This window comes from Indicator indicator, chromosome 1 (assembly GCF_027791375.1).
Source record: "Indicator indicator isolate 239-I01 chromosome 1, UM_Iind_1.1, whole genome shotgun sequence".
NCBI lineage: Eukaryota > Metazoa > Chordata > Aves > Piciformes > Indicatoridae > Indicator > Indicator indicator.
This window is the reverse complement of record NC_072010.1, coordinates 98,005,696-98,032,185: the sequence shown is the minus strand read 5'-3', so window position 1 is coordinate 98,032,185 and position 26,490 is coordinate 98,005,696. Positions and strand designations below refer to the sequence as shown.

The window sequence follows — 26,490 nt, the reverse complement described above, 5'->3', positions numbered from 1 at the left end:
TAAAAACATGCACCTCCACACCTCACTCATGCCCACTATTGTGGCCTCTGGCCTGCCTTGTACTTAGTGTGTCCACTGGCAGCCCCACCCCCCAGGAAGGGGATCTAAGAGCAGCTTTTGAGTGCTCAGCCCTCACAGAAAACAGAAGTTTCCAGTATTCAGAGAGTGAGCTCGAGTCCAGTCTTGAGGGCAGGTTTGATCCTAGTTTTTTGACCAACAGTAGAAGAGCTTCATGCATCCCATTCTTACCCTGGGTATGACTTAGCTTTTTGCTGCAGCTCCTTGCCAGAAGAGCAAGCACAGCCCTGTGTTGGGCCAGAGTCACCCTGGCACCACCTCATGCACACACTGGTGCTCACCTGAAAGGACCTCTGGCAAGTGTCACCCCACCAGCACCAGCTCCAAGCAGAGGAGAGCCCAAGGCAGAAGCTGGTGGAAAGCCCAGGAGGCTTTCTCAAAGGCATGAGAGATGCTCACCAAGTCTCAGCCATGGGGAAGGAGCATCTCCTGCAGCTCTGTTAAGCCTGGGGCACAGAGAGCACTAATCAGTGGCAGATGGTTGCCAGGAAGAGCTCATCCTGCTCCTCAGGTCTCAGTAACACTTCCTCTCTCCCAGGAAAGACCAGTGCTCCCACAACCCTAGAGGAGAGCTAGCTTGGCTGCTTGGTCTAAAGAGGGCACCAATAAAGCCCTGGCCTCATAGGACAGGCAAGAGCATGCTGCCACAGCAGGCAAGCAGGCACAGCTGCTGTGCTCACCAGCCCAGCCCCTGAGCCGCCAACATTCAAGTGGCAGCTGGCACCTGCCGGGGATCAGTGTGAAACCTCCTGCATTACGTTTCCATGGCTCAGGCACCAAAACATTTTCATTGTGTCCTTTGCACTAAAGTGAGATCCAAATACTGAAGTACCAGCACAAGTGTGAACTAAGATCCTCTCCACCCACTTTTATCTTTATTCATTCACTACAGGGACATAACATGTGTTACAAAACAAACCATGAAATGTTTACCAAATGCAACTTTAAATAGTGGAAGCCCTCAAACAAGCTGCAGAAAGCTAAGGCAGGAGCAAGTGACACTTCCAGGTCTGTGTCCACCACTGGAGTTCAAGCAAATTGAGCTATGGAGGAGGCAGAAACCTCCTTCTCCTTGACAAGTTAGTTTCATGCCCTTGCACTGGAAGATAAAAAGATTCGCATTTCTGGGGAGAAACAAGAAATGGTTGGTTTATCTACCCTGGCATATATAGGATAGTCAAGCCTGAAAGAGCTATTACACATTCTTCTACCTAATGCAGCAACACACTAACTGGATGTCTTGTGCTCTGTGGCTCTCACAGATCTCTTCTCCTCCACCTGCACTGCCTCTTACCCCATATGGGCTGGTGTACGCATTCAGACATTTCTCTAAAAAGACCTGTCCTATCTTGGCTCCTTATCTGTCCTGCAGAGGCAGTTACAAACTTCTCCAAGGGTGAAAAGAGAACAGTGTCTGTCCAGCACATTGAGGGTGATGCAGGTGGAGTTTTTGCAGTCCAATCTCCCTCATTTGGGAGGGACATCTCTCAGTAGTTCTCTGTTATGACCTGGTTATACACAAGGTGCTTACCAGCAAAATCAAAGGGCAGGGTCCCTCACCATCATCAGGAAGCCCTACAATGGAAAGCCATGACAATTCAGACAATGACTCTAGTAATCAGATTGCTTGGCAATGGTTAACAAACATCTCCTATGACCAAAAAAAAAAAATTATATGGATTACCGAAAAGAGCTATGCTGAGAATAAGCTTTCAATCTTATTTGCCATCAAAAAGTCACAGAAAACTGAGCTGAAACAGTCCTTGGAGAGGCTGTGTAGCACTTGGGCTCTCAGCAGGACAGAGATGCCCTCACAGATGATTGCCTCTTCTGCCTTTGAAACTCCCAGCGCTGGAGATCCTGCCCCAGAAATCTATTTCAGTGCTTCATCTAAACATAAATAAATAAATAAAAATCCAGACCTAACTCTCCCTTGCTGCAAGTCAATAGTTTCTTGTTCTAAACATGGTAGAGAAAGTTAAAAGTTTACTTTCTCCCACTTGCATTTTTCCCACACAGGTGCTTCGAGTCTCTTGCATCTCCTATTGGTATGGTCTTCTCGGCATTAGATGACACCAATTCTTTCAACTTCAGACAACCCTTTAATTGCATACAACAATTTTTTGATCCAGGAGCTTCTTCTTGATATAATCCATCCAAAAAGCATGAAGACAACAAGGTGTGGTACAAACAAGTGAGCCACGGAAAGACACAGGTTTCAAGGCTCAATGCTCGGTACCCTAACATGGAGACAGTTAAAGAAAAAATGACTACAAGGATGAATGCCCATCACCTTCACTCTCCTCCACTGGGTCTCTTCATCTCCATTTGATGCTCTCTCTAATTTTCTGCGACAAAGCTGTGGTTTCATAGCTGAGCATTATGCAAGGCTGGGCAGGAGGAGTTTCTGACGATTGGAAACTTTTTTTTCCCTGTGAATGGCGGAGCAGAGAGGCCTCATTCCTCCCGGGGCAGGCGCTCAAGGTCTTTCTCTTGGGTGGTTTAGAGTTCGTGGCTGAGCACGGGGCCTGGGCCGTGGGGGCAGTGCTCGCTCTTGTACCTGGGGCTGTGGCAGTGGCCGCTGCTGCACGCGCAGCTGCTTTGGGGCGGGATTGCATGGTGGCTGAGGGAGCTTCCGCACCACCATTTCACTGTCCACCTTGCAAGCCTGCATCATTTGCTCCTCACCTGCAATGACAGAGGAACCCAACAATCAGGCACACACTCAAGTCTAAGCAGATGTTGAACGGAGAGTGAAAAGTGTCTGGCCCAAGCAAGATAATGCCAAGTACTAGTCTTACCTGGAAGGCCACTGTCATTCTCAGGTCTTTCTGCTACTCCATTGGAACAACCAAAATCTCCTCTGCCTGCACGTTCCAGGCAAACATGAAAACATTTTGGCTGCCTGGATGAGGTTAAGATGCCTGGAGGCATCTGGGACAGCTCTGCCCTCTCTGTGTTAGGGGAACCAGCTTTGCTGGGGTGGCCTCAGTGGTCACCAAATGGACACTCCCAGCCACTCCTCTGTCCTCTTTTGGAAACAGGCCCATTGAAAGGAAAGTGAGATGCAACCTCAGGAAGCAACACCAAAGCACTCTGTCCTGCTATTGTCTGTACTGGGATTTACAGGCATCTGGAAGCCAGAGGTCCATTTTGCTGGCATTAATTTCCCAACATATAGGAGAATTAAACTTATGCCAGCTGACTTTTAACCACTGACTCATCATTTCTGAAATGTCAGACAGCTCATCTTAGGGACTGAGAGACACTGAAATGGCCTTGAGCACACACAGAAACATCCATTTGGAAGAGACCCCAAAGATAATCCAGTCCCACCCTCGACTGAAGGGTCAACACTAAGCCATGTGCCCAAGCACTAGGTCCATGCGGCACTTGAACACCTCCAGCAATGGTGACTTCACCACTGCCCTGGGCAAAACATTCCAATGTTTGAGAACCCTCTCAGTGAAGAAATATTTCCTAATATGCAGCCTAAATCTTCCCTGGTACAGTTTAAAACCATTTCCTCTTATCCTATCGCTTGACACCAATGAGAAGAAGCTGGCCCACTCCTTGCTCCAATCTCCTTTCAGGTAATTGTAGAGAGTGATGAGGTCTGCCCTCAGCCTCTTCTTCTCCCTCAGACACTCCTTGTAGGTCATGTGTTCCAGGCCCTTCACGAGCCTCATTGCCCCTCTCTGGACATGCTCCTGCACCTCAATGGCCCAAAACTGAACACAATATTCAAGGTGTGGCCTCATGATTGCTGAGTACAGGGGGACAGTCACCTCCCTGTTCTTGTTGGCTACAGTGTTTCTAATACAAGCCAGGATGCCATTGGCTTTCTTGGCCACCTGGGCACACTGCTGACTCAATTCCTCTGACTCTCAACCAATACCCCCAGCTCCCTCTCCAAGTTGCAGCTTTCCAACCACACATCCCCAAGTCTGTAGCTTACCATGGGGTTGTTGTGACTCAAACTGTTTCAAAGAGGCTAGTCACCCTCTTATATTAATACTCATTTTTTCAAACTTCTCTTAGTTCTTGCTGAATCTGGACACAGGGATTACAGATGTGCTGTCACTGCACAGTTGAGGGAGCAATGTATGCCACTCAAACCAGAATATCTGTAATGCAGAATAACACTAAGATGGGTATGCTCACACCAGTGTTGTGCTCACAGCAGTGTTGTGCTCACAAGATATGGCAAGCCTTCTGAAATGATATTCCATCGCTGCACTGTGATGAGCTCTCCCAGTGAATGGGAAAAGCACTTGCTTATTCTTCATGGTCATAACTTCAGGGAAAGCAGGAGGGCCATGGCAAGTTACCCATACTTAAGTGTGGTGAGGTTGCACTCCCCTCAACCATGGCACTGGTTATACTCACCCTTGTTGTCAGCCTTTGAGGCTTCAGCTAAGGTTTCCATCAGGCATTGCCCTCTTTATCTTGATAATGAGTGTTGTATACAAAAGACCTTTTAGTCTCATTTTGTAACTGGAGAACTGACTCACACAGAGACTAGCTGGTATTTGGGATCACACAGGAAGCCTGACAGTGTGTGGGCAGCACTCAGAAACAAGCCTTTAAACAAGCCTTGCCAGGGTGATCTCCCTGCTGATTTAGCCCCTCTTTCCAAGTGGACCAGATGACTCAAGTGTGAGCTCAGTATCCTCTGTCCAGCGAAACTAACAGCAATGCCCAGTTATAATTCAAGGCAAACTCTCTGTCAGTCTTAGACCACACTCTCAGAGAAGTCTCTGGCATTCTCTAAGGTATAGATTATGGTCTTAAAGAGGCATGAATTCTCAACCAGAGACAAAATCTCTGTCCACTCCAAAAACCTCAATTCTTTAAAGTGCTACAAGTTAGACCTCCAGTGTCAATAGTCCTCCAGGGGCATTGCTGTGTAGAGAGGATAAGTTCTGTGAGATGCCTGAACTCTTTTTTGCCCTTTCTCACGTTTTCAAATACAAGAAATGATTTCAAGGATCCTAACTTTATATTACATAAATGCAATGAAAAAAAAATCTGCTGACAGAATATCTAGTCATATATTTTAACCTTACAGATGCTCATGATTGGTGGCCATGGCCAAGCTTTAGAAGAGCAATTCTTCTCTCATTAATAAGCAAAAGGATTTCAATAAAGTCCTTTTTTCAAAGCACATATCAGAAACCGAGACCAGCAATGCCAGCTGATCTGCCAAGATTCACCATATGCCAAAGCTATGTTATTGCTCATGCCAAGGTAGAGAGCAAGCTCCTGTCTACAGGGTGCTGTTAGCAGGAAGCTCTAAGATTTAGGTGGCTGGATAGCAACATAAAACCCCTTTAAATACTTACCATCATCTTCAAACCTTTCTCTTTTCTTCTTCCTGATGCAATAAATAATCAAAATCACAAAGATGACAAAGAAGACTGCACCTCCTGCTATGATTAAGATGAGATAAAGGTCCAGCTGGCCTAGAAAAAGGAATGAAAGAGGATATTAGACGGAGAGAAATAACTTGGACAACACCTACCTAGAATTCTCTATTCTCTTCCATTGACTGTATAGGCAGGCTCAGTGAGAAAGCCCACCCTTTGCCTTGCTCTGAGCACAGCAGCAAGTTGCTGGTCCTCATGTGGAGAATTTTGATTGCACATTGATGGATTCAAGTTCTGCAGAAAACTAAAACCAGAGCATTCATATGGGCCAAACTACCTTATTTAAATTATCACAAATGCCCTGTTCCTGCTAGCAATGGACCCTTTTATGGACAGCAAGCGTCTAGGCAGTGCTCAGCATCTGTCAAAAATAAACTTTTAAAGTACTTCCTGCTAAGCTGGAAACACTGAGACTAGCTTGCTTCGTAGTATTTTGGTACTTTCTCCTCAATTTTTGACTATACACAGATGTTTAAAATTGTGAAAAGAAAAAGAACATAACTAAACATCCCACAGTCTCAAAATAAAAGTTCAGTTTAGCTAGTGAGCAAAAATTTATATGAGTGTTCCTTTTTTTGCCATGTAAGAATCCTGGATGCTTGCCTTCCTTCGTCACCTCCTGTTTGGACACTCCTCCAGGCATTCAGTGTTCATACTCAATCACAGGCACTATGGAGTCCAGCAGAAATGCACCTTCCTTGGCTTCTAAGGTGACAAAGCTCCAAAGAGAGTGACACCACTGGGACCACCCTTAACACTCACTGGGCGTGCATATGGAGAGCAAAGAGTGATGAAACCAAAGCTGAGATGTCTACAGTATAAAGACTACCATCAGCCTGGGCTACCCTCAGTGATGTGGTTCTTCTCACCTGTTTTAACTGACAGTGTTACATCAAGGTGTGTTTTGCCCCTTCTGTGCCTGTTTCTCCCAGCTGACTGGAAGCTGATCCCAGGCAGATTTATGAATAGTTACACTTATGGAAAGTTAGCTGAGCTAAAGCCCATTGGCTTGCTGATACATTGCCTGCTAAAGGACAAAATTCAAGGTGATAGGCCTTGAATGTAGGACCAGATGTTCATGGAGGGCAGCAGGATTGGAAGGAGGTTTAACTGGAGCTAGAAGAGTCCTGCCACACCACACAGAAAGGTTTGAGAGGTTTTTAATTTGAGTGGAAAGGGTACTGCTACAGGGTTTTCACGGTTTTGGTTTTTGCTGTCTGAGAAATGTTATATTTGTACCTTAAAGATCAGTGTGGCAAACTTTATATTTCTCTGTTGATGAATTGAGAAACAAAAATTCTCTCACCTGACTCACCCTGTGAAAAAAGAGCATTTCTCAAGGGTAAGAAGTGAAATCAAAGCTGATGGCTAACGTCTGCCTATATCAGCAAGACAGGGAGGCCTACTGGCTTCAGCCAGCATTTCCTCATTAAGACAGTGTCTGAGCTAGTTTACCCTGCCCTAAATGGACTGAATCCAGCAGTATGTTTTCACATCTGGCTCCAAAGTCCATGCCACATCCCACTCCCCTGTATCTCAACCCCTTCCCAATGTAAGCATCAGCAGGACTGTGCAGCTCATCAGGCCAGGCATTCATGCAGCAGAAAACAACCGGGGTTTTTTGCTATTTTAGGCATCAGAGAGATCAGAGAATCACAGAATGTATTTGCTTGGAAGAGACCTTCAAGATCATCCAGTCTAACCTTTGACCCAGCAGTGAAGGGTCAACACTAAACTATGTCCCTAAGAGCCAGATACACAAGCCACTTAAAGTGACTCCACCACTGCCCTGAGCAGACCATTCCAATGTTTGAAAACCCTTCCAGTCAAGAAATATTTCCTAACATGCAGACTAAACCTCTCTTGCTTCACTTGTATCCATTTCCTCTAGTTTTGTCACTTGTCACTAAGGAGAAGAGGCTGGCCTCCTCCTCACTCCAGCCTCCTTTCAGGTAGTTGTAGAGTGCAATGAGGTGTCCCCTCAGCCTCCTCTTCTTCAGACTGAACAACCCCAGCTCACTTAGTTGCTCCTCATAGGGCACGTGCTCTTCACAAGCCTCGTTTCTCTTCTCTGGACACATTCCAAAACCTCAATGTGTATATAAGTGCTGGAGGTGCTTCTGATAGTGAGAGACCCAGGACTGAAAACAATACTGAAAGTGTGACCTTACCAGTGCTGAGTACAGGGGGATGATCACCTCCCTGTTCCTGCTGGCCAGTGTTTCTAATACAAGCCAGGATGCCATTGGCCTTGTTGGTCACCTGGGCACACTGCTCACTCATATTCAGCTATCACCCAATACTCCAAAGTTCTTCTCCAAATTGCTGCTTTCCAACCACACATCCCCAGTTCTATAGCTTACTATGGGGTTGTTGTGACCCAAGTGTAGGACCTGGCATTTGACCTTGTTGAACCTCATATAATTCACTTTGGCCCATTGGTCTAACCTGTCTCAATCTAACCTGTCTCAATGTAAAGCTTCCCTACCCTCTAGCAGATTGACACACCCACCCAGCTTGGTGTCATCTACAAAATTGCTGAGGATGCACTCAATCCCCTCATCCAGATAGTTAATAAAGATATTAAAGAAAACAGGCGCCAGTACTGAGCCCTGGGGAACACCACCTCTGACCCAGCACCAGCCAGATTTAACTCCATTCACCAGCACTCTTTGAGACTGGACATCCAGGCAGTTTTTATCCAGTACAGAGTGTAGTTATCCAAGCCTTGCACCATGAGTTTATGAAGGAGAATGCTGTGGGAGGCAGTGTCAAAGGCTTTACCAAAGTCCAGATAGACAACGTCCACGGCCCCTCCCTCATTCACCTTGTTGTAGAAGGAGATCAGGTTAGTCAGACAGGACCTGCCTTGCATGAACCCATACTGAGTGGGCCTGATCCTTCAGGAAGCAAGAAGTGCACAGGAGAGCAAAGACCATTCTGTTCCTCAGTTCTTTGCCCATCAGTCAGTTTCAGCAGGCCTTGGATTGCTTCAGTAAGGTTTTTATCTTAAAGCTTGCTCCCTTACCTCTTATACCACGGGCTGGCCTTTGGACCTGGACTTTCCCTAGATTCACTATGGCAGAAATAGCTGCAAATTGGAAATGCTGAGCCAGCTCCCAAGAGCCTCCCACTCTTCACTAGCTGTGGCAGGAACCTAAAGCAAAAGAGTGCTTCAAGCAAAATCTTCAGGTGGGATGAATGCAAGCCCAGCAAATTCAAGAACTCTTCCTCAGTACTGGACTGTAAATTCAAACATGGAACTGAACAAAACATCTAGTCTCATACCAGTATGAGCTGTTCCCTGTTTTTTCCTTAATTTTCAAAACTTTTGTAGGAGTGGTTATGACTTCTTTTGCCTACCTAATGATTTTAAGCATGACTCTGCCCATTTAAAATGCAAGTCCTTCAGTTGATGCTTCAAGTGAGTAAGAAAATCCATGGTACGTTTGAGCCATGCTCACCTGAGCCATGCAACCCCAAAGCTCAGCTGAATTGTCTATAACCTCCCTCTTGATTTCTAGGACAAATGCAGACTCCAAGCATCTTATTTTTTCCCTTGTGAGAGCACTCATTCATGTCCACAAGTAGCAGGTAACCACCAGCTTCAGAGACATGATCATGGAGAGGAGAAAAATAATGTACAAAATCATAAGGATAAAAATCAAGAGCATATCCCCTGAAATCAATGTCATGGTTCCATACACACAGGAGAAGATCCCAAGCCATATTTCCCAAAAGTAAGCTGTTCATTTATGTCATGGTAGCTCGGGCAATTTCACACTATCTTACTAAAGTCAAATCTTTGGACAAGTTGACTGAAGTCAACCTTTGGGAATTACCATTAGTTTTAGAGGAATAAAGGAGGATAAAAATGAGAGGGAAAGTGCTTTCTGCCTTTCACAGAGTGCTATGCGTGATTAAAACACTTTCAGGCTCAACTCCCCACTTTCTTCTTTACTTCATTGGCCTGTCACTAGTGATGGTTGACACCACTTGAGCTTGTCAGGATGCTGACACTAAAAAGTCTGTCAGGATATCTTTGCAGCTTTTGGAAGAGTCAGCAGCAGTGGAGAGGAGGGAGAAAATGGTGGGATCAACAAGACTATCAGTCTCATTCATTCCCTCAGCCAGCCTCATTTTGCTGGCAGGCTGCAAGTTCTTCCAAGAGACTTTGCCTCTGGTGAAACAGCATCGCAGTGTGCCCTGGGAACCTCTCTGCCATGCACAAGGCTCTTGGTTCCAGAAAAAGCTCTCCTCTTCCAATGACCCAAGGTCTCACTGAGTATAGTGGAAACAGTACTGTCCATAGGAGAAGAGGAGGAGCACGGTCCATCTCACTGTTCCTGGCTTGGCCTTTCTGCTGTTAGTGGGAGGCAGCAGCAGGGTGGGGAGAGTGGAGATGGAACAGTTAGGTAATGCCCGGCAGAAAGAGCGACTCACATTCTGGCTACCGCAGCAGCACTGGCTCTCAATAACTGTAGTGGTATGAGACTTACAATACCCCAGGTATGGAGAATCATGGATGCTCCTAGCATCTAGACCAGTAATATAGATATGTGCAACTGCATCGGGCTTTGTAGGTTTATCTTAGCAGATTATGGCAAAATAGATTTTTTTACCTGAGCACTTAATTAATTTTTCAGCTGTTTTTTCGCTGACTTGGTTCTTAACAACACATCTGAACATTCCAGAATACCGTGTGTGCAATTCCAACTTTGTTGCATTCTTTTGAAGTTTTTTGTTTTTATCTTGAGTCAGTTCTATTAGAAATGCTTCATCTTTAGTCTTCTGCTTCACTTCGCACTTGACAGATGCAGTTTTATTGATGCATTCAGCACTGAGGATTGGCTGAGGAACAGGGTCTGAAAAGAAGAGAAGGGACAGGCACATCTGAGATGGTTTCTCTTTTTGAAAACCTCCAATATAAATCAAAGCAGAGAATTAGTCACTGTTTAGCAGTAAGGAAGTAATACCAGCTCATGAGACTAGAGAATAACAGAGAGCAAATTAGACATCTACTACAGAAGTAACGTAGCTAATAAAGAAAATGCAGTATATTAGCCTACATATTTGGCCTAGCAAAGCAGAGCTGCACCACCATCTTGGGACTACTTTCAGGCTCAGCCTGGCTCACAGCCAGCCAGCCAAGCAAGGAGAGGAAGTTGTGTTTTCAGGGTACAGGGCAGATGGGAGGGACTTGGAGCCACAGCCTCCTCCGACTCCAGCTTCAGTGTTTTGGTGCAAATGAAGTCGGCTGTGATCAGCCTGTGCCCATCAGGAGAGATTTCCTCTAGGCCACAGCAAACAGCTACTTACGATGCTTTATGTGCTGCCAACGGCACTCAGCTAGCACAACAGCCACAGCATGAAAATCCATCAAAATGGAATAGAAAACACAAACCAGACACCTCTTAGCTCTCAATGAGATTATGACAGTGAGAATTGATTTCTGTCTCTTTTTATGTCCTCCAAACAGCTAGCTATAGTTTGGTTCCAGGTTCTCTGTCACTGGTGGCACTGAAGAAGCCAGAAAAGCCTGCAGGGCATTCCTCAACTAGGTGCCACTGGCAGGGACATCAGATGGAAAAAATTAGATTTTTACCTTTCAGACCAGGTAAACAAAAACATGCCAGGGCCACCTCTGGTTATAGGCAGTGTAAGTTATTGAAATCATAAATTTTAAAGCCAATAAAGGCTCCTCATAGCAAATGCAGTCTAGGTTCACACTGTGACATCTGCAGACACCCATTCCTGCTTAAGCCCACTCCTCTTCTGCACACTGTAACCTATCATACAGAGGAAGATCCCAGTGTGAAACACTAGAGTCTAGGTCTCCACGATGAAATCATGTAATGGTATCATCTAAACTATTACTTTTTGCAGGGGAACAACTGTTTGTCCATCCCTACTACCAATAATACAAATAATTCTAGCCCCCAACAGCTGCTAAAGATATTTACTTCCAAAAGTGCATACCAGAGGTAAGGCAGCTTCTATGCTGCATAGTAGATGAAATGATGTAGCACATAGCTATATTGGAATTTCAACCTGAAATTGAACCCAGGACACCCCAATGACAACTGAATGGCTTAAAGCATAAGCAAATAACATCAAGCCTTGATGACTTCCTGAACCTGCAAATAGTTTGCAGTAATAATTCCCAAAGTAGTGTGGTATGAGGTTAGAGCAGAACTAATTATGTTCAGCGATTTTTGGTTTTCAGCTCAATCTCCTCTAAGTAACTGCACTTTCTGAAGTTAAGAGCATATTTTTGTAGACAGGGTCTGCTTCTTGTAGTGATAATATTCAATGTATATAGTTAGCACTAAGGATTGGTGTGCAGACCAAGGTCACTGCTAAATCACACTGGGGGTGCAGAACGTAAAAGGCTGCACCTGTGGGGAGGGACAGACAGGATGGGTGACCCTAAATTGACCAACAAGGTATTCCATTCAATATACATTATATTCAGTATGAAGCTCAGCCATCACCAGGGTCAAGCTCTCTTCTTCAATGGCCAGCATCTTTGATTCCAATACATGAGTTCCTGAATCCGGTTCCAGAATCCAGCTCTTGAATCCAGTTCCCATCTGTCACTGAGTCCAGTCTGGGACTTCCCCAGTGCCTGCTCACAGCATCATTTGTGATGATGATATAATTGCCATGAGGGTGTTTGGGCTCAATATTGGTTTTGTAAATATATATTTAATTGGTTTTCATATATATATTTAATTTTTTTTTCATTAAAGATGAAGTTAAAGCTTAGTTTTCTTTTCCAATCCATAAGTCTCTCTTCCTAATTCCCTTTCTATTCTTCTTCTAGGAAGGTAGAGTGGTTCATAGAGAGCATCTGCTATTCATTTAGTGGCCAGCCCAGCCCTAACCCTTGATATGGTGAGATGCCCTAACTGCTCAGCAGTCTACTATCATGGAGCATCCCACTGTGCAGAAACCCTTCTAAAACCATTACAGCTGTATTGATGCCTTATCAAGGCATCATTTTTGTAGCACCAGCTGGTGCCCACAAACTTAAGAGTTGGGCAGAGTTGTGCATGCTGGCTAAGGAAGGATGGAACAAAATTATCCTCTTGCTGGGAAAAACACACATGCTGCTGTGCAGCTTAGTGGGCTGGAGAGGTGGTAGCAGCTGCAAAAGAGCAGGACAGCCATTTCCCTCTTTCCTACTCATCCCAAACTCTTGGTCTTCTACCACTCTGATCTGTCAAGACAAGATACAGCACAGGAATGGAGGCTGCCTTCAAGCTTCCAAAGCATGCAACTGAAACCCCTCAAGGCATGCACTTGAGTGTGTTTGAACATCACATTCTTCACATTTGTTGTGTTATGCTTTGCAAGGATAGGATGCAGGAGTCTTCTTCCCCTGCAAATGCAACTCCTGTTGTGGCATATGTCAGGGGAGGTGACTGCTGATTATTTTTGATATTAGAGCAAAAGCAGAGTGGAACTGCATTACCTAAATACAAGCATTTAGTGCCACCTGGGCTCTTGAGCTCTCCTCAAGTGATTGGCAGATGCAACATAAGGTGCTTACCTTGCTGGAGCATTAACTAGAGACCACATCTCATAACTTACTCTCTATAAAATAGTATCAGAAGCACCAGAACTGATCAGTTAATCAGCCACAGCTACACATCACATAGGTTGCTGCACTCCCACAATAGGTGTCTGGAAGCAGGGTGCTGCTAGGAGCATTGCCCTGTTTGCACAGTGCTGGTCCAGCTCAGGGCCCAAGGGGCCCCAGCACCATATGCAGTGATGCAGTACAGCTGTCCATGCTCACCCTGCTGCCAACATAGGTGTTCATGGCTGCTTGCTTGGGCACATGCTGGCTGAAGAAAGACAGAGAAAAATCATCCTCTAGCTGGGGAAAAACCTGGTGGCTGATAAAGAGGTGAGTCAGAAAGAAGGAGGGGACCAGAGGACATCAACAGAAGCAAGAGAGAGGAGAAGAGTGGCAGAGTGCTGTCAGAGACAGGAGAAAAGAGGTATGTCTCAAAGAAGTCCCTCCAAAACAGGAAGGAGGGCAATGAGAAGAAGAGGTTGTAGAAGAGAGCAGGAATACCAAGTCTTATTTGGCTAGGCTTGGAATGGTATGGGAAGAGCAAAACTCACCCTGAACAATGAGTGTTTTTTCTTCTTCTGCCTTCAGTTTTCCATTCTCCATATACACAGTCACAGCGTAGTTTCCACTGTCCTCTTTCACAACATTTTGTATTTGCAGAGTCCCATTTGGGAATATCTTACATCTGCACTGGTTCCTGGATGCATAATACTTAACTGTCTTGTTTTTTATTTGAAGCAACTTATTTCTGTCTCTCAGCCATGTTGCATCATATACCCCCCCAGCAATAGTAGTGATGCTGAGAAGAGCCGACTCATTCACTGCCCTGTAAATCCTGTTGGAGACAGAGCCTGCAAAGGGAAGCACAACCAGCCCATCAATCTGTCTCTAGCAGCCCCAATACCATGTTCAGCAACCACAGCAGTGACCCAAAAGGTCCCCCCAGGTTGCTTAAGCTTCTCTGCATTACTGGTCTTGTCCTCCTTCCCTGTATCAAAGCACCTCTTGATTTTTCATTACATAAATGTCAGAGTCCAATTTAAGTCTGAGAGGGAAGGAAGATAAAAATCAGGCTTCCAAAAGCTGGCTTTATGCTCTGGCTGAATTATTTGCAGTGGTTTTGCTTGCCGAGACTCATGACTGCCGCGAGCCTAACGCTAAACTTAACCCTTCCTGGAAATAGGGTCACTTCAGTCTGTTTTGCATGTGACACAGGCTGGTACTTAGAGCACCCATCGCTGCAAACATCACTGTGGACATCAGGAACACAAAATAGTAGTGGTCCTGGACAGTAGGATCAGTGCAGCAATAACAGTGATGGCAGCAATAGTAATAATAGTAAGTGTGGCCCACGTGAAGCAGTAAGTGAGTGAAACACACTGAAATGGAGGCATCTTGCAGTGCCCCCTCCTCACTCATCCCAGCCACCTTGCCCTGGTGGTGTATATCCACTTGATTTTTCTAGCACAGGATCGTGGTGGGGCAAGCAAGGCAGGGAGAAACAAACAGCTAACTGCATCCTGTAAATTTATCAGGCACTGAAGCCATTAGGAGAAAAGCAAGGTCAAAGAAATCTTTTCTCTTTGCAAGTCTCCTTTGATGACTGGTCCCCTCTCCAGAACGAGTAAGAGTAGACACTTTCCAATGGGCAGCACTTAGCTTGTGGCTGCTGAATGGGAAATTCAGGAAAATCATGTCTGTCAAACCATGTTACTACTGGTGGAGATGAGGCACCCCTTGGGCTATGGCTGGGTGTCCTGCCCCTCTCCCCTCTAAGCTGCTTCCCAGCCTTTGCAAGGCCCACCTCTGATGAACTGGGACTTCAGAGTGCACAGTGTGTGTGGAGGTCACTTCAAGTAAGGTACTGACTCTACCTCTGTGGTGAGTACAAAATTTGCAGGAGAAGGTGGGAAAGTGCTTACAAGTATCAAGTGGAAGAAACTGACTGAAGTGTATTCAGGGTTTATGTCATTTGTCATTTTCTTATGTTTATTCCTCTTCAGTTTACAGAATAAAGCCAACTGGTAGCAGGAGATTTTTCTTCACATCACCAAACAGAGTTGATTCTTCTCTGATTTTACATATTTTAAGCATTTTTTCCCCCCACAGAGAGAAAAACTACGTTTATGCATATTTTTCTTGCAGTCCTTCATTCCTGGTATCTCAGACAATCATAAACTGTATTACAGAGGGGAAAATGAAACCTAGTTGCTATTTGATGAAATTAACAATATTAGAGATAATCAAAGAACTGAAATAGTGTGTCTCTGTAACAAGAAAATTAACACTGAAGTGCTTCCAGCAATTTGCCTCCATTTTAAGGAGAGGCTGCTATTTCACTATTGTTATTTCTCACAAGGTATTTGACATGTCTAATCAATTATTCTGAAATCAAGCTATAAGACAAACAGTCTTGGAAGCAGCTATCCTCCACACAGATAAAACTACAGAATATACCTAAGTATTTGAATTCTGGTACTTGTTTCTGCTGAATCATGCTCAGGTATTTAGAACTAATAACAGCATTTCTTTGCATAACTGATACTATAATTTATTTATTTTTCTCTCTGGAAGTAAAGGGGGAAAAAAAAACAACTAAGTTTTCAAGGACAGTTCAATGGCATCTCTATGGACAGATCCACTTAGACACATCTCTGGATGTTTATGTGATCTCCACACTCTTCCTAACAGAAAGCTGAGTATACCACACACACGATATTAAAAATCTGTTTAGCTAATGAAACAGCATTTCTGCTAATGCCAATTGAAATGCTCTCCAAGGGGCAGAATGATCTCACTTGCAGTCACAAGAAACAGTTAAAAGGAAAATCTCCCATAATAAAGGAAAATCTCCCATAATAACTTTAGAGAAGGAAGGAAGTCTTTGAAAGAAGTTTGAAGGAAAAAAATATTTCTGCTGGGGAAGATGCTTTATCTATCACATATTTTTTAAAAATCCTTATTTGTATATTAATTTTGTTCTGGAAGAGAAAAAAAATAATTAAACAGCCATACATACTATCTGTAGTAGATGGAACAGAGAAAAAAACATCTATGCATGATTTTATTGTCTCCGTCTCTTATAACTTTCTCTAATCCATGAGTTAACACCTTAATTATTTAGATTAATATTTTTTAAAATGAGAGCAATAATACAAAAAACATAAAAGATGTATGTATTTTCTTGCTCTTTTCACATCTTAGACTTCTACGACTCCACTGAAGACTCCAAGATGCATCACTCTTTCTGTTAATATTTATAGAAGAACATAATTTGCACTTTCAAAAGATTTGCTCATCTTTGATAAGAAAAGGAAATTACATGAGATAATGTACCGTGAACTGAATCTCTAATGTAGAAAACCTACCTCAAGGGCAGAGAGAAAACTGCATGCTGACATTTCTCATTATACATGTGTCAAATTAAGGCTCATTAACTTAAAACCAAAACTGTTTACAGCTTATTATTATAACTGGAATAGGAAGCTCAGGTCCTGCCCTCCCCTTGGCTGAAAATTAAATCAAATAATAATAGCAAGAACCCAAAGGTCTTCACTCACTGGGAAAGTGGAAGTCATTTCTTATCAGTAACATCCCACCAAGCAATAAATGGTTTAAAATCCAATTTTAACAACATTAGCCTGACAGGAAAAAGAAAAAAAAAAAGTAAGAAAGTAAGAAAAACTCACATTTTACACTGGGGAAAAAAAGCAGCAAGCACTTGACTAGGAAGATCCTCCTAAAGTTCATTTTCAGGGTCAAAAACAAAACAAACCAAACAACAACAACAAAAACAGTGTCGCCTTGTCTAATAGTAGCTCCTGGCAGGTGAAAGGATTTTCTGCTATGAGCAAACTGTTGTGGGATGTGTTGGTACAGCCCTCACAGCCTCCTCCCCTCCTCCAGCTCTCACCCTAGCACTTCTCGTTTCTAGCACAGGCACAAAAAAGAAAAGACTTGGTCAGAAATACCTCTTAACAGGGTGTTTTATCAGGGTGGAGACAACATGCAGCAACAAGGAAAACACACTAAAATGTAGGAATGCCCCTGACATCTGTCTAGCCAGCTCGAGGGCCAGCCCCTCATCCTCTTTAATGTGTACTCCAGCACCCATATGCCACCATCCTAGCATGAGTTTTTTTTGGGGGGGAGAGGTGATGGGAATCCTTCTGCTCCCCCACAGCCTCAGCAGCAGCAAGAGCACAGCAAGCCCAGGATCCTCAGTGAGGAGCAGGTCGTTGTTTTCTGTTGGGCAGTGTGCAGAAAGGAGACATGCTTCCCTTGGAAACTGTTAGTATCAGCTTCACATCAACCTCTGTCTATGAGAGGCTGGCCAGTGTCACCCAAAGGCATCCTGCAGGCACAGATGGCTGTTTGAGCAAGCTGAAAAAGAGGGATGAGAATGGAAGGGTATGAAACCACTGCCTTGGGTCTACCTAGAAACCAGCTCTGAAGCTGGGTGGTGTGGGAAAGGTGATGAGGAAAGAAGCTAGGAGAAGGCCTGTGAGTTAGGTCCAAAAGCATGTAAGAAGCTCATAAAATCTTTAGTCCTGTTTCCAATATGAAACAGATTGGGTGGTGAGGATTTTTAATTGTATCATCCCTAGCATGATCCCTCTGTTACAGCATCCACTGAAATCTTGCAGCTTTCTGTGCCTGACAGCTACCCTCTGTAGGCAAAAAGAAGCTGAGGGCAGGGGTTGCTGTGCCTGGACATCTCACCAGCCAAGCAGACTGTGCTGGCAGCTCTGGCCAAAGAGGGCTGCATGGACCTCTCTCCTTAGCAATGCCAGCAGGGACATGCAAGGTCTTCATGCTTGGATACATCTGCTTCCGGCACAAGTGGCCACAGGGCTTTGGGCAAAGGCAGCAACCCCTATCTCTCCTGTTTCGTTTTTATTCTGGGTCCATAAAGCAGCATGGAGAGAGGCCTCCAGATCAATGAAACCACAGCCCACACTCTGCTCAACCTTGTCTCACCTCTTCCTCAAGGCAGCATCTCTCAAAGCCAGCTTCCAGCGTACCCCTGTGTTTTGCCTGTTTGTTGGCACACTCAGATTACAAACGTGCTGGGGCAGGGACCTTCCTTCTGCTCTGTGCACATATGGAACCTACTCTGGGCCATCCTGCTCGTGGAATACTTCCTGCTACACAGGAACTGCACAAAGAAACTGGGAATGCTGCAAATGAAATACAGATGGAAAGTGAGGTGTGCATGTGTGAAAGCCAGAGAGAGGAGAGAGGTAAAGCTCCACAGCAGCAGAACATGGCTTTAAAGGATGCCCTGCATTCATAATGAAGGCCACTAGCTAATCAAGTTTGTCATGCTCAGATGCCCACACTCATAAAATCACAGCTAAATTGGCACAGTATGCTTCAACACATCAAATGTGGCATCCTTTTTCCTGTTAGAGCAACAGGCAGACAGAAGCAAGAAACTATTCTTAAAGGATATAAAAGGTCTGTTCAAATCCAAGTTTTCTGTGAGCAGTGAAAAGGTACTCAAGAAAGGTGGTGAGCCCTCAATACTGATGTCCCCTGTCCAATGTGCATCACAGAAGTGAGCCCAGGATTGGTATTTCTGAGTACTTAGGGGGATGTGCATGAAGTCAAGTTGCTTAGAGGTTTTATATAAAAAAAGCTCAAGAAAGCCAGCAAAGGGGCACACCACCCACCTGTAGCAAGGGTTCCCCATGAGATGCTGGCTTGTGCATAGTCCATCTCACTGCAGCCCCTTTTCTAACCAGAGCTGGAAACCTCCTGCGTCAGATCCGGCTGGATAAGGAGAGAGTACCCTGTACCTCAGCCTCCCTGCCAGCTGAAAAGTGAGGAAATGGCAATATCCTTGTGCCTTTACCCTTCCTCTCTTGAGCATCAAGACAATGTCATGCTGCAGTCCTGGCTTGGCTTCAATCCCTGTCCTAGAAGGCAGGGATTTTCTGGATGTTACTGAGAGAAACACACTGGAAGTCCCTCCACTGATGTGTCTATTTACCCCAAGTGAAGGCATGAAGCAGAGAGCGTCCAAAGGTAAATGGTGATCTGTGGAACACTTGGCAGCTTTGGGCTACTGCTACACATTAGCTGTGGAGGCCAGCATGTATCTTCAGCAATGTGGTGTGGGATGCATGTCCTGAAAAGAGCTACAGCAGGGAACACTGGCAGAGCAGCCTCTAGCACCAACCAGCAATGCCCTCATGGAGTGGAACAGGGAGGGTAAAAGCTACTGCTCACAGCTGTGTATGCCACAGCTCAAACACCAGCTGGAGCTGTGCTGAGCAGGATGAGGTGAGGTCTGCCAGGCCTGCAGATAACTATGCCCTCACACTCTCCAGCTCACTACAGACACCCTCGCTTCTCTCCATTACACAGGAAGTAACACTGCTGGGGTGAACACAAGCCAGCTAGGAAACCAGGACACCGAAAGAAAAGAAGATGTCTCCCAGTATGGTGGTGCTGGACTCAGCTTCACTTAGGCCTGTCAGCACATGGCTAAGGATGTCTGGTCTCTGTTTAGCTCACTGCCTTGATAGATCTTTTAATCTTCTGACACACAATAGAGCAGAGGACCAAGCACAGCTGTGACATCAGGGTGTTTCTTCACAGCCATTGCTATCTCTGTGGTATTTTTTCCACCCCAAAACCACAGAGCACTGTAGTCATATACATTTGCTTTTGTTACTTGTTCTCTCTTTTATTCTTCTGTTCTTTGTACTGTGCTAAGCAGTTTCCTCACTGGGAATGTAAGTATCACACTTACATTTCATGTAAAGGTGACAGACTCCTACACATCTGAAGGCAACATCTCAAGAGACAAGATGTAGCTGTTACCAGCTCTAAGTTTTCAACTTAGTGATGAGCCAATAAACATTCATGCTTGAGGCTTATTAAAAAAGAAGAAAAAAAAAAGAGGTAATGTTATTAGATCTGCTAGAAGAGTACAAATACACTTAGCATGGTCTTCTCAGGAAAATCAGTGTGCAGTAAGCCAGTGTGGATTTGTAGCCCAGCTGCTAATTTGCATCTCCTCTGGTATAAAGCATAGGTCATATTAAATGGCATTTGCATGGGACACTCCTCCCTGAAAGGAGAGTGAGACATCCTGCACTCACCATCACCCAAGAACCCCACCATGAAAAATAAGTGTATTGCAGATTCATACCTCCAAATTTCTCATAAAGACAAGCTTTTGGTGAGGCACAATTTATGAGAAGAGTGAATGGGATCTTGATTAGAACCTTAATGGGTTCTAATAGCTTGTGGAGTGAGGGGAAACTTTGGAACGGGGAAACTTTGGAACAGGCTAACCTTATTTTGGGGAGATCTCCTGGGTTTGCACCCTAGCCTGCAAGACTAACAGCTGAGCTCAAAGTTGCCCTGGACTGTAGCTGAGTGTTTCCCAGTGGCACATTCCCTTCTCCTTTAGCATAACTTTGCAGGGCACTGTGAGTTGTGGGCTAGAGTGGGAAAGAAGAAAAATAAACCTCGGCAGGAAGAGTCACCCCTGCATTGTGAAGTGCCAAGGAACCACTGGCTTCCACATACAGTTTCAGCCATGCCCTTTAGCTGATGAAGACCATACATCCCCTCCTTTTCTCTTTGCCTTACAAGAAGCCAAAAAAGGAACAAGTCCAGCTTGAATGAAGCAATGCAAATATGAAAATCATGAACTCAAAAGGAAGGTTCAGCCAAGAGTTTGGCAAGGATATTGACTCAGTGGTTTGGAGCCTGTTACATTCAGACTGAGAGCACTGCTTTGCCTGCATGCAATGGAAATACTCCAAAAATAGTGACACACGCTGTTAGCACTGAAACAGCTATTTGCAGAAACTTTTTCATCCTTCTTTAAACAGAGGTAGATGGAAGGTTTCAAATTATGGTCCGAGCAGAATAGTCCTTGGATGATTATTTCAAGATAAATGATTCGCTTGTGATGTCCATAATACCATACCATCAGCCCCAGGCGTTCTTGTTCTCCACTAAGTTTCTTCCTTTCTACCTGTGAGCCTGTGTCAACAGCCAAACCTCACAAAATACATCCAGTTTAAGTCTGGTCTGAAGGCATGCAACATCCCTAGACAGAGCAATCTGACAATTTGTGGTTCACAAAAATGACTGAGGCTAGAGCAGATGTCAGCGTCCCATCAGAGTTATTCTTGCAGATGGGGTATTTCTGTCTCACTTGTCTGACTGACTCACTGATTCCCACAACCTATAATGATCCTAGATTTAGGATCTGACTTTCAGTGCCATATTCTAGTAACTGCAGTGATGTTACTACTGCCACAAAACATGTTGTGGTCCAAGAAAAAGTTTGTTGGCATGATGCATTCGTTCTGCCTTACACAAGAAGCCAGACAGGTGGACAGAACAACCTCTGCCAATCTTACTAGTGATAAATACATGAAGACTTGTATTAACAACAATGTACCCCTTCATCACCAGAAAGGGGGTGATATAGTTACCTAAGGAAGATACTAGAACAGCTCTTAGAGATATACCTAGGAAAGCAACTTGATACTGCCATCTAAGCAATCTCTCAGTCAAGATCTGACACTCTCCAATAAACACTAGCTTAACAAATGCATAACTCATGCCTTGTAGAAAGTTTTATTCTAATATGCTATTAAGTCCGGAGAAGAGTGAGGGACAGTCCAAAACAGGTGTGGGAGAATGAGAAGTGATCCGAGAGATTATGCACAAACAACTGCGTAATTCTAAAGACGTTTATTCCTAGGAGGGGCCCTGAATGGTCTTTATACAAGTCCAACACACAAAGACATACAAGGTGTTTTGCTGCTCACTGTGGATCCCAACTTTGCAGTTCAGTTTCCCCTGCTTCTTCTCTGGTCCCACAAAGTTTCCCATGCCTTGTGAACCTTGTTTTGGTCTCTCCAATGCCTGTTCCTATACACAGCCATTTCAGCTCATTGACCTATCCAAACCTGTCAGCTGGCAAGCTGTGAAGACAGAAAGTGGGGCAGAAAAAGGAGCTGAGACCCTTGCCATGGCACGTTTTCACTAATCACTGTGGGAGGACACAATCCTCTCCCCACAGCCCTGAGCAAGCACCGGTAGCACAACTGTTTGGCCAGACCAGGTAGCACACTCCTCTCATCCGGGTAAGCCATCCCCACAAAAGGTCTGAAAAAAACCAGCAGACCCAGGTGGGCAACTCCTCAGATTGTGAGGGCCACTGAGCAGTGGGACAGGATCACTCCTGTCCCAACCATGCACTGCTCTGCTGCCAATGTGCCACACTTGCACAGGAAACACTGGGCAGCTGCAGCAGGAGCTATATGAGTTTTCCTTGCTTTTCCACAGCATGGGAAAGTACAGGCACAAAGCTGCCTATGTTTCTCCATGTTCCCAGCCCACAGTTCCTGTCATCAGCCAGGAGAGGTAATGGCTAAGGTGCTGTGCCATTGCATTTCTGAGAATTTCTGGGGTTTAAGGTCTCAGTAGTGCAGGTAGGGGATTGTTCTGCATAATGCATCTGAGCACTGGGAGACTGGAGGCAAGCTGTGGCTCTCCACAGTATTCCCACCAAGGCCAAACTCCCCTTTGTGACACTTCTGAGAATCAGAAGGAAACCAGCATCTCACAAGGTTAACAAGAGAGGCACTGTCCACCATAGCAGTTCTGGTAAACCTTCCTCAGAGTCTGGGCAGTCAGACATCCTGTGGTAGCCAGACCACAGTGCTCACTGCAGCCCAGGCAGGCCTCTGCACACAGCACCCCATGGAGTCTCCCATCTCTCAGCCACACCAACACACAGGGGTGAGGTGCTGCTCTGCATTAGCAGGGCTTAACCTTATTTAACAGAGGAGGCCTTTGTGATCAGCCCAGTGTTATGGATGGGGAAATGAGGCAGAGGAGGATACAATAATTTGCTAAGGTCAACCAGCCAGTCAAAGGACAACAAATGGAACCAAATTTTACAGTGACAATGATAAAACACTGGAACAGGTTGCCCAGAGATGTGGTTGAGGCCCTGTCCTGGAGACATTCAAGATCAGGTTCAATGCAGCCCTGGGCAGCGTGATATAGTTGGAGGTGTCACTGCAGGGAGGTTGGACAAGATCACCTTCAAGGGTCCCTTAAACCCAATGCAGTCTGTGAACCTGTCAATCTGCTCCTCCGAACCAAACTCCCAACTACCTGTCTTTGAAGCACCTTCCATTCAGACTGTTCATTGTCGCAGGGTCTCAGTGGTCAGGTTCAAGATGCTGTCACCATTCCTTCCAGTCATCCCTTTTTTTTGTTTGTCACAGGACAGTGGGCTTTTGGGTCACTGCCTCTCTCATGTACCCTACATACACCACTTTCAGCAACTCAATAAACATTTTCTGAACCTTAATGACCACTTTGCAGAGCTGCAAGTTTACAGTGTGCCCTCAATGGAAAGTTACTGTGCATGCCTTCTGCCCACATAGGTAAGAAGCACTGGGTTGGAACTACAGCTGCAGTGGCTATTTGTGTTATCTTGGAAGTTCCTTCAAACTCTGCAGCATCAGTAATTCAGTATAAACACAGGCATCTACTCTCTCTGTGAGGCTGTTCATAGGATATCAGGGGTTGGAAGGGACCCAAAGAGATCATCGAATTCAACCCCCCTGCCAGAGCAGGACCATAAAATTTAGCTCAGGTCACAGAGGAACACATCCAGATGGGCCTTGAAAGTCTCCAGAGAAGGAGACTTCACAACCTCTCTGGGAAGCCTGTTCCAGTGCTCTGTGACCCTTACATTAAAGAAGTTCCCCCTTGTGTTGAGGTGGAACCTCCTGTGCTGCAGCTTACCTCCATTGCTCCTTGTCCTATCACAGGGAGCAAGTGAGAAGACCCTGTCCCCTCACTCCTGACACCCAGCCCTCAGATATTTATAAACATTTATTAAATCCCCTCTAAGTCTTCTCTTCTCCAGACTAAAAAGCCCCAGCTCCTTCAGTCTCTCCTCATAAGGCAGTGCTCCAGTCCGCTAATCATCCTCGTAGCCCTCCGCTGGACCTTCTCCAGCAGGTCCCTGTCCCTCTTAAACTGGGGAGCCCAAAACTGAACACAGTACTCAAGATGAGGTCTCACTAGGGCAGTGTAGAGGGGGAGGAGAACCTCCCTCGATCTGCTGGACACACTCTTCTTAATGCACCCCAGGATCCCATTGGCCTTCTTGGCCACAAGGACACCTTGCTGTCCCATGGATAACTTGTTGTCCACCAGGACTCCCAGGTCCCTCTCCATGGGGCTGCTCTCTAGCATATCACCTCCTAACCTGTACTGGTGCAGTTTATTATTCCTCCCCAGATACAGGACTCTGCACTTGTCCTTGTTGAACCTCATTTGGTTCCTCTGTGCCCAGCTCTCCAGTCTGTCCAAGTCTCGCTGGATGGCCACACAGCCTTCAGCTGTATCAGCCAAGCCTCCCAGCTTGGTGTCATCAGCAAACTTCTTGAGCAGACACTCTGTCCTCTCATCAATGTCATTCGGTTTTTTAAGACAGGTGATACCAAATTCATGGCAATATTGAGTCTTACTAATCATCTCTTCAGCAAAGAAGGGCCTCTCCATCTACAGCTTGTTCTCCAGAGAAAGCTATAAACAGGCATTTGTATTTGTCAAATAACAAAGCTTTGAACTCTCAACAAAAGGTAAAGAAACAAAATCAGAAACTAAATCATCTGAGGAAAATGAGCCCTAAACCGTCAACAGCTGGGCAGGAACATGTGCAAGCAGAAGCTTAAGTTGCACAGCTTTCACCATGGCCTCCTATGACAGCAAGAGAAATCCTGACCCAGCTTGTGCACAAGAAGGAAAGGAAACAGGCATGTTCTTACCATATTTAGGACATCTAAAAAGCTGGCTGGGGTCCTGCCTTCCCATCACCTTTCTCCCATCTCTGAGCAAAGCTTGAAGTTACCAGGAGGTGCAGACTGAAGAAGATGACAATCTTAGCTCCTGGAAAAGGAACCAAGCTGCCAAGTATGCATCTGTAGGTGTGTTGAGAGGTGAGTGGTATAGTCATGTACCTAAACTTGCAAGCATAATGCCAATTTGATAAATCAGGTCCCTCATGGTTGACAGGAGGATGGGGAAACCCCCGGAATGGGGAGCTGCTTGGAGATGAAATCTCACCTCCTGGTTGAAGATGTCAATGATGCCATTAAGATGAGCAGGCAGAACTGCTCTGGGCTGTTCACATGCTGCATGAGCATAACTGCTATCCAGCCTCTGAGAGGATTAGCCATACTTGAACACTTTAGAAGGGTATCACTGCCCCCACACACACTCACACATTCTCCCTTATCATTACACATCCTTTGCCTTCCAGGATGTCTGCTTTGGGGCAGCCAGGGAACAGTTCCCTTAGTCCCTGGTGGATGGTCATGTGATTCGACCCACACCAGTTGCTTTCTGGTGATGAAGAGGGCTGGAGGTAAGAGGTTGTCAGCCCCGGAGCTGCTCAAGAGCTCCACTGCAGCCTGCTAGGCAACCTGAAGCCACACAGGAGGCATTTGAAGGAGGCCAGACAGAAAGATGGTGCAGTTCCCAACGGTCCTGTACAGCCCAGAGACTTAACTGATTGTATCCAAGTTAATCTTGATATAATTAACACAACACCTGCCACCATTTGCTTGCTGGAAAAGTACAAATATTTAGAAGAGCTTCTTCTAAGGGCCTTTTAGGTTCTCTGTAAGGACTCCTCTACTGTCTCCAGCCACATCCCCTGCCTGAGAGATGAGTCACATAATCTTGCAGAAAGGAGATGCAGCACTTCTGGTGAACAAAACGAATGCAGGATGCGGTTACATGTTGTCTAAGGTCACAGGGTCCCCACTGGGTGATGATGTTGTCTACCAGCCTATTTTACACCAAAGGACAATGGGACAAGCATTGCATATGCTCAGGGAGGGACTTCACCACTGTTAGCCTTGTATGGGCAAACAATGAGCAGCCTGACCAAAGGCACAAGCAGTTACCACATGTTAATCCAAGCCTCTGTGATGACACATTATCAAATTCTGCTCCCATCTCAGACGTAGGTGATGACATTCTTCTTGCCCACTTCTGTTACAGGTCCATGGGGCATCTGACTCCTCCACACCTAGTGGCAGTAATACCTATACTTCTGGATGTTATAGCACCATCAGAACTTGTCGCCTAATGTTAAGGAAGTGGTTTTGAAGATATCTATCAGTGACACTGTATGCTAGAGCTGAGTTACATATGAACTCATCTTGTATGCTCATTCTGAAATTGCAAAAAATCATAAAAAGTGACATGCTTTCACCTCTACCTTAAGACAAATAAGATCATTCTCTGTTCTCATTTATATTCATAAACTGCATGAATTGCATTATGAAAAGACTACATATTACATTTCATGTCACTTGTTGCTTAGCA

The 26,490-nt window shown here is 45.2% G+C and overlaps 1 protein-coding gene across 1 annotated transcript; it reads right to left on the bottom strand.

Annotated features, from left to right (window-relative positions):
• Window positions 1–2,557: 2,557 nt before the first annotated feature.
• On the bottom strand, window positions 2,558–16,842 carry CD2 (CD2 molecule). The gene is made up of 5 exons (XM_054390661.1): window positions 16,782–16,842; window positions 13,644–13,943; window positions 10,130–10,372; window positions 5,424–5,543; window positions 2,558–2,766 (listed from the first exon to the last, which is right to left on the bottom strand). The coding sequence occupies exons 1-5, from the start codon at window positions 16,840–16,842 to the stop codon at window positions 2,558–2,560; spliced, it is 933 nt and encodes a 310-aa protein (XP_054246636.1).
• Between the last annotated feature and the right edge of the window lie 9,648 nt (window positions 16,843–26,490).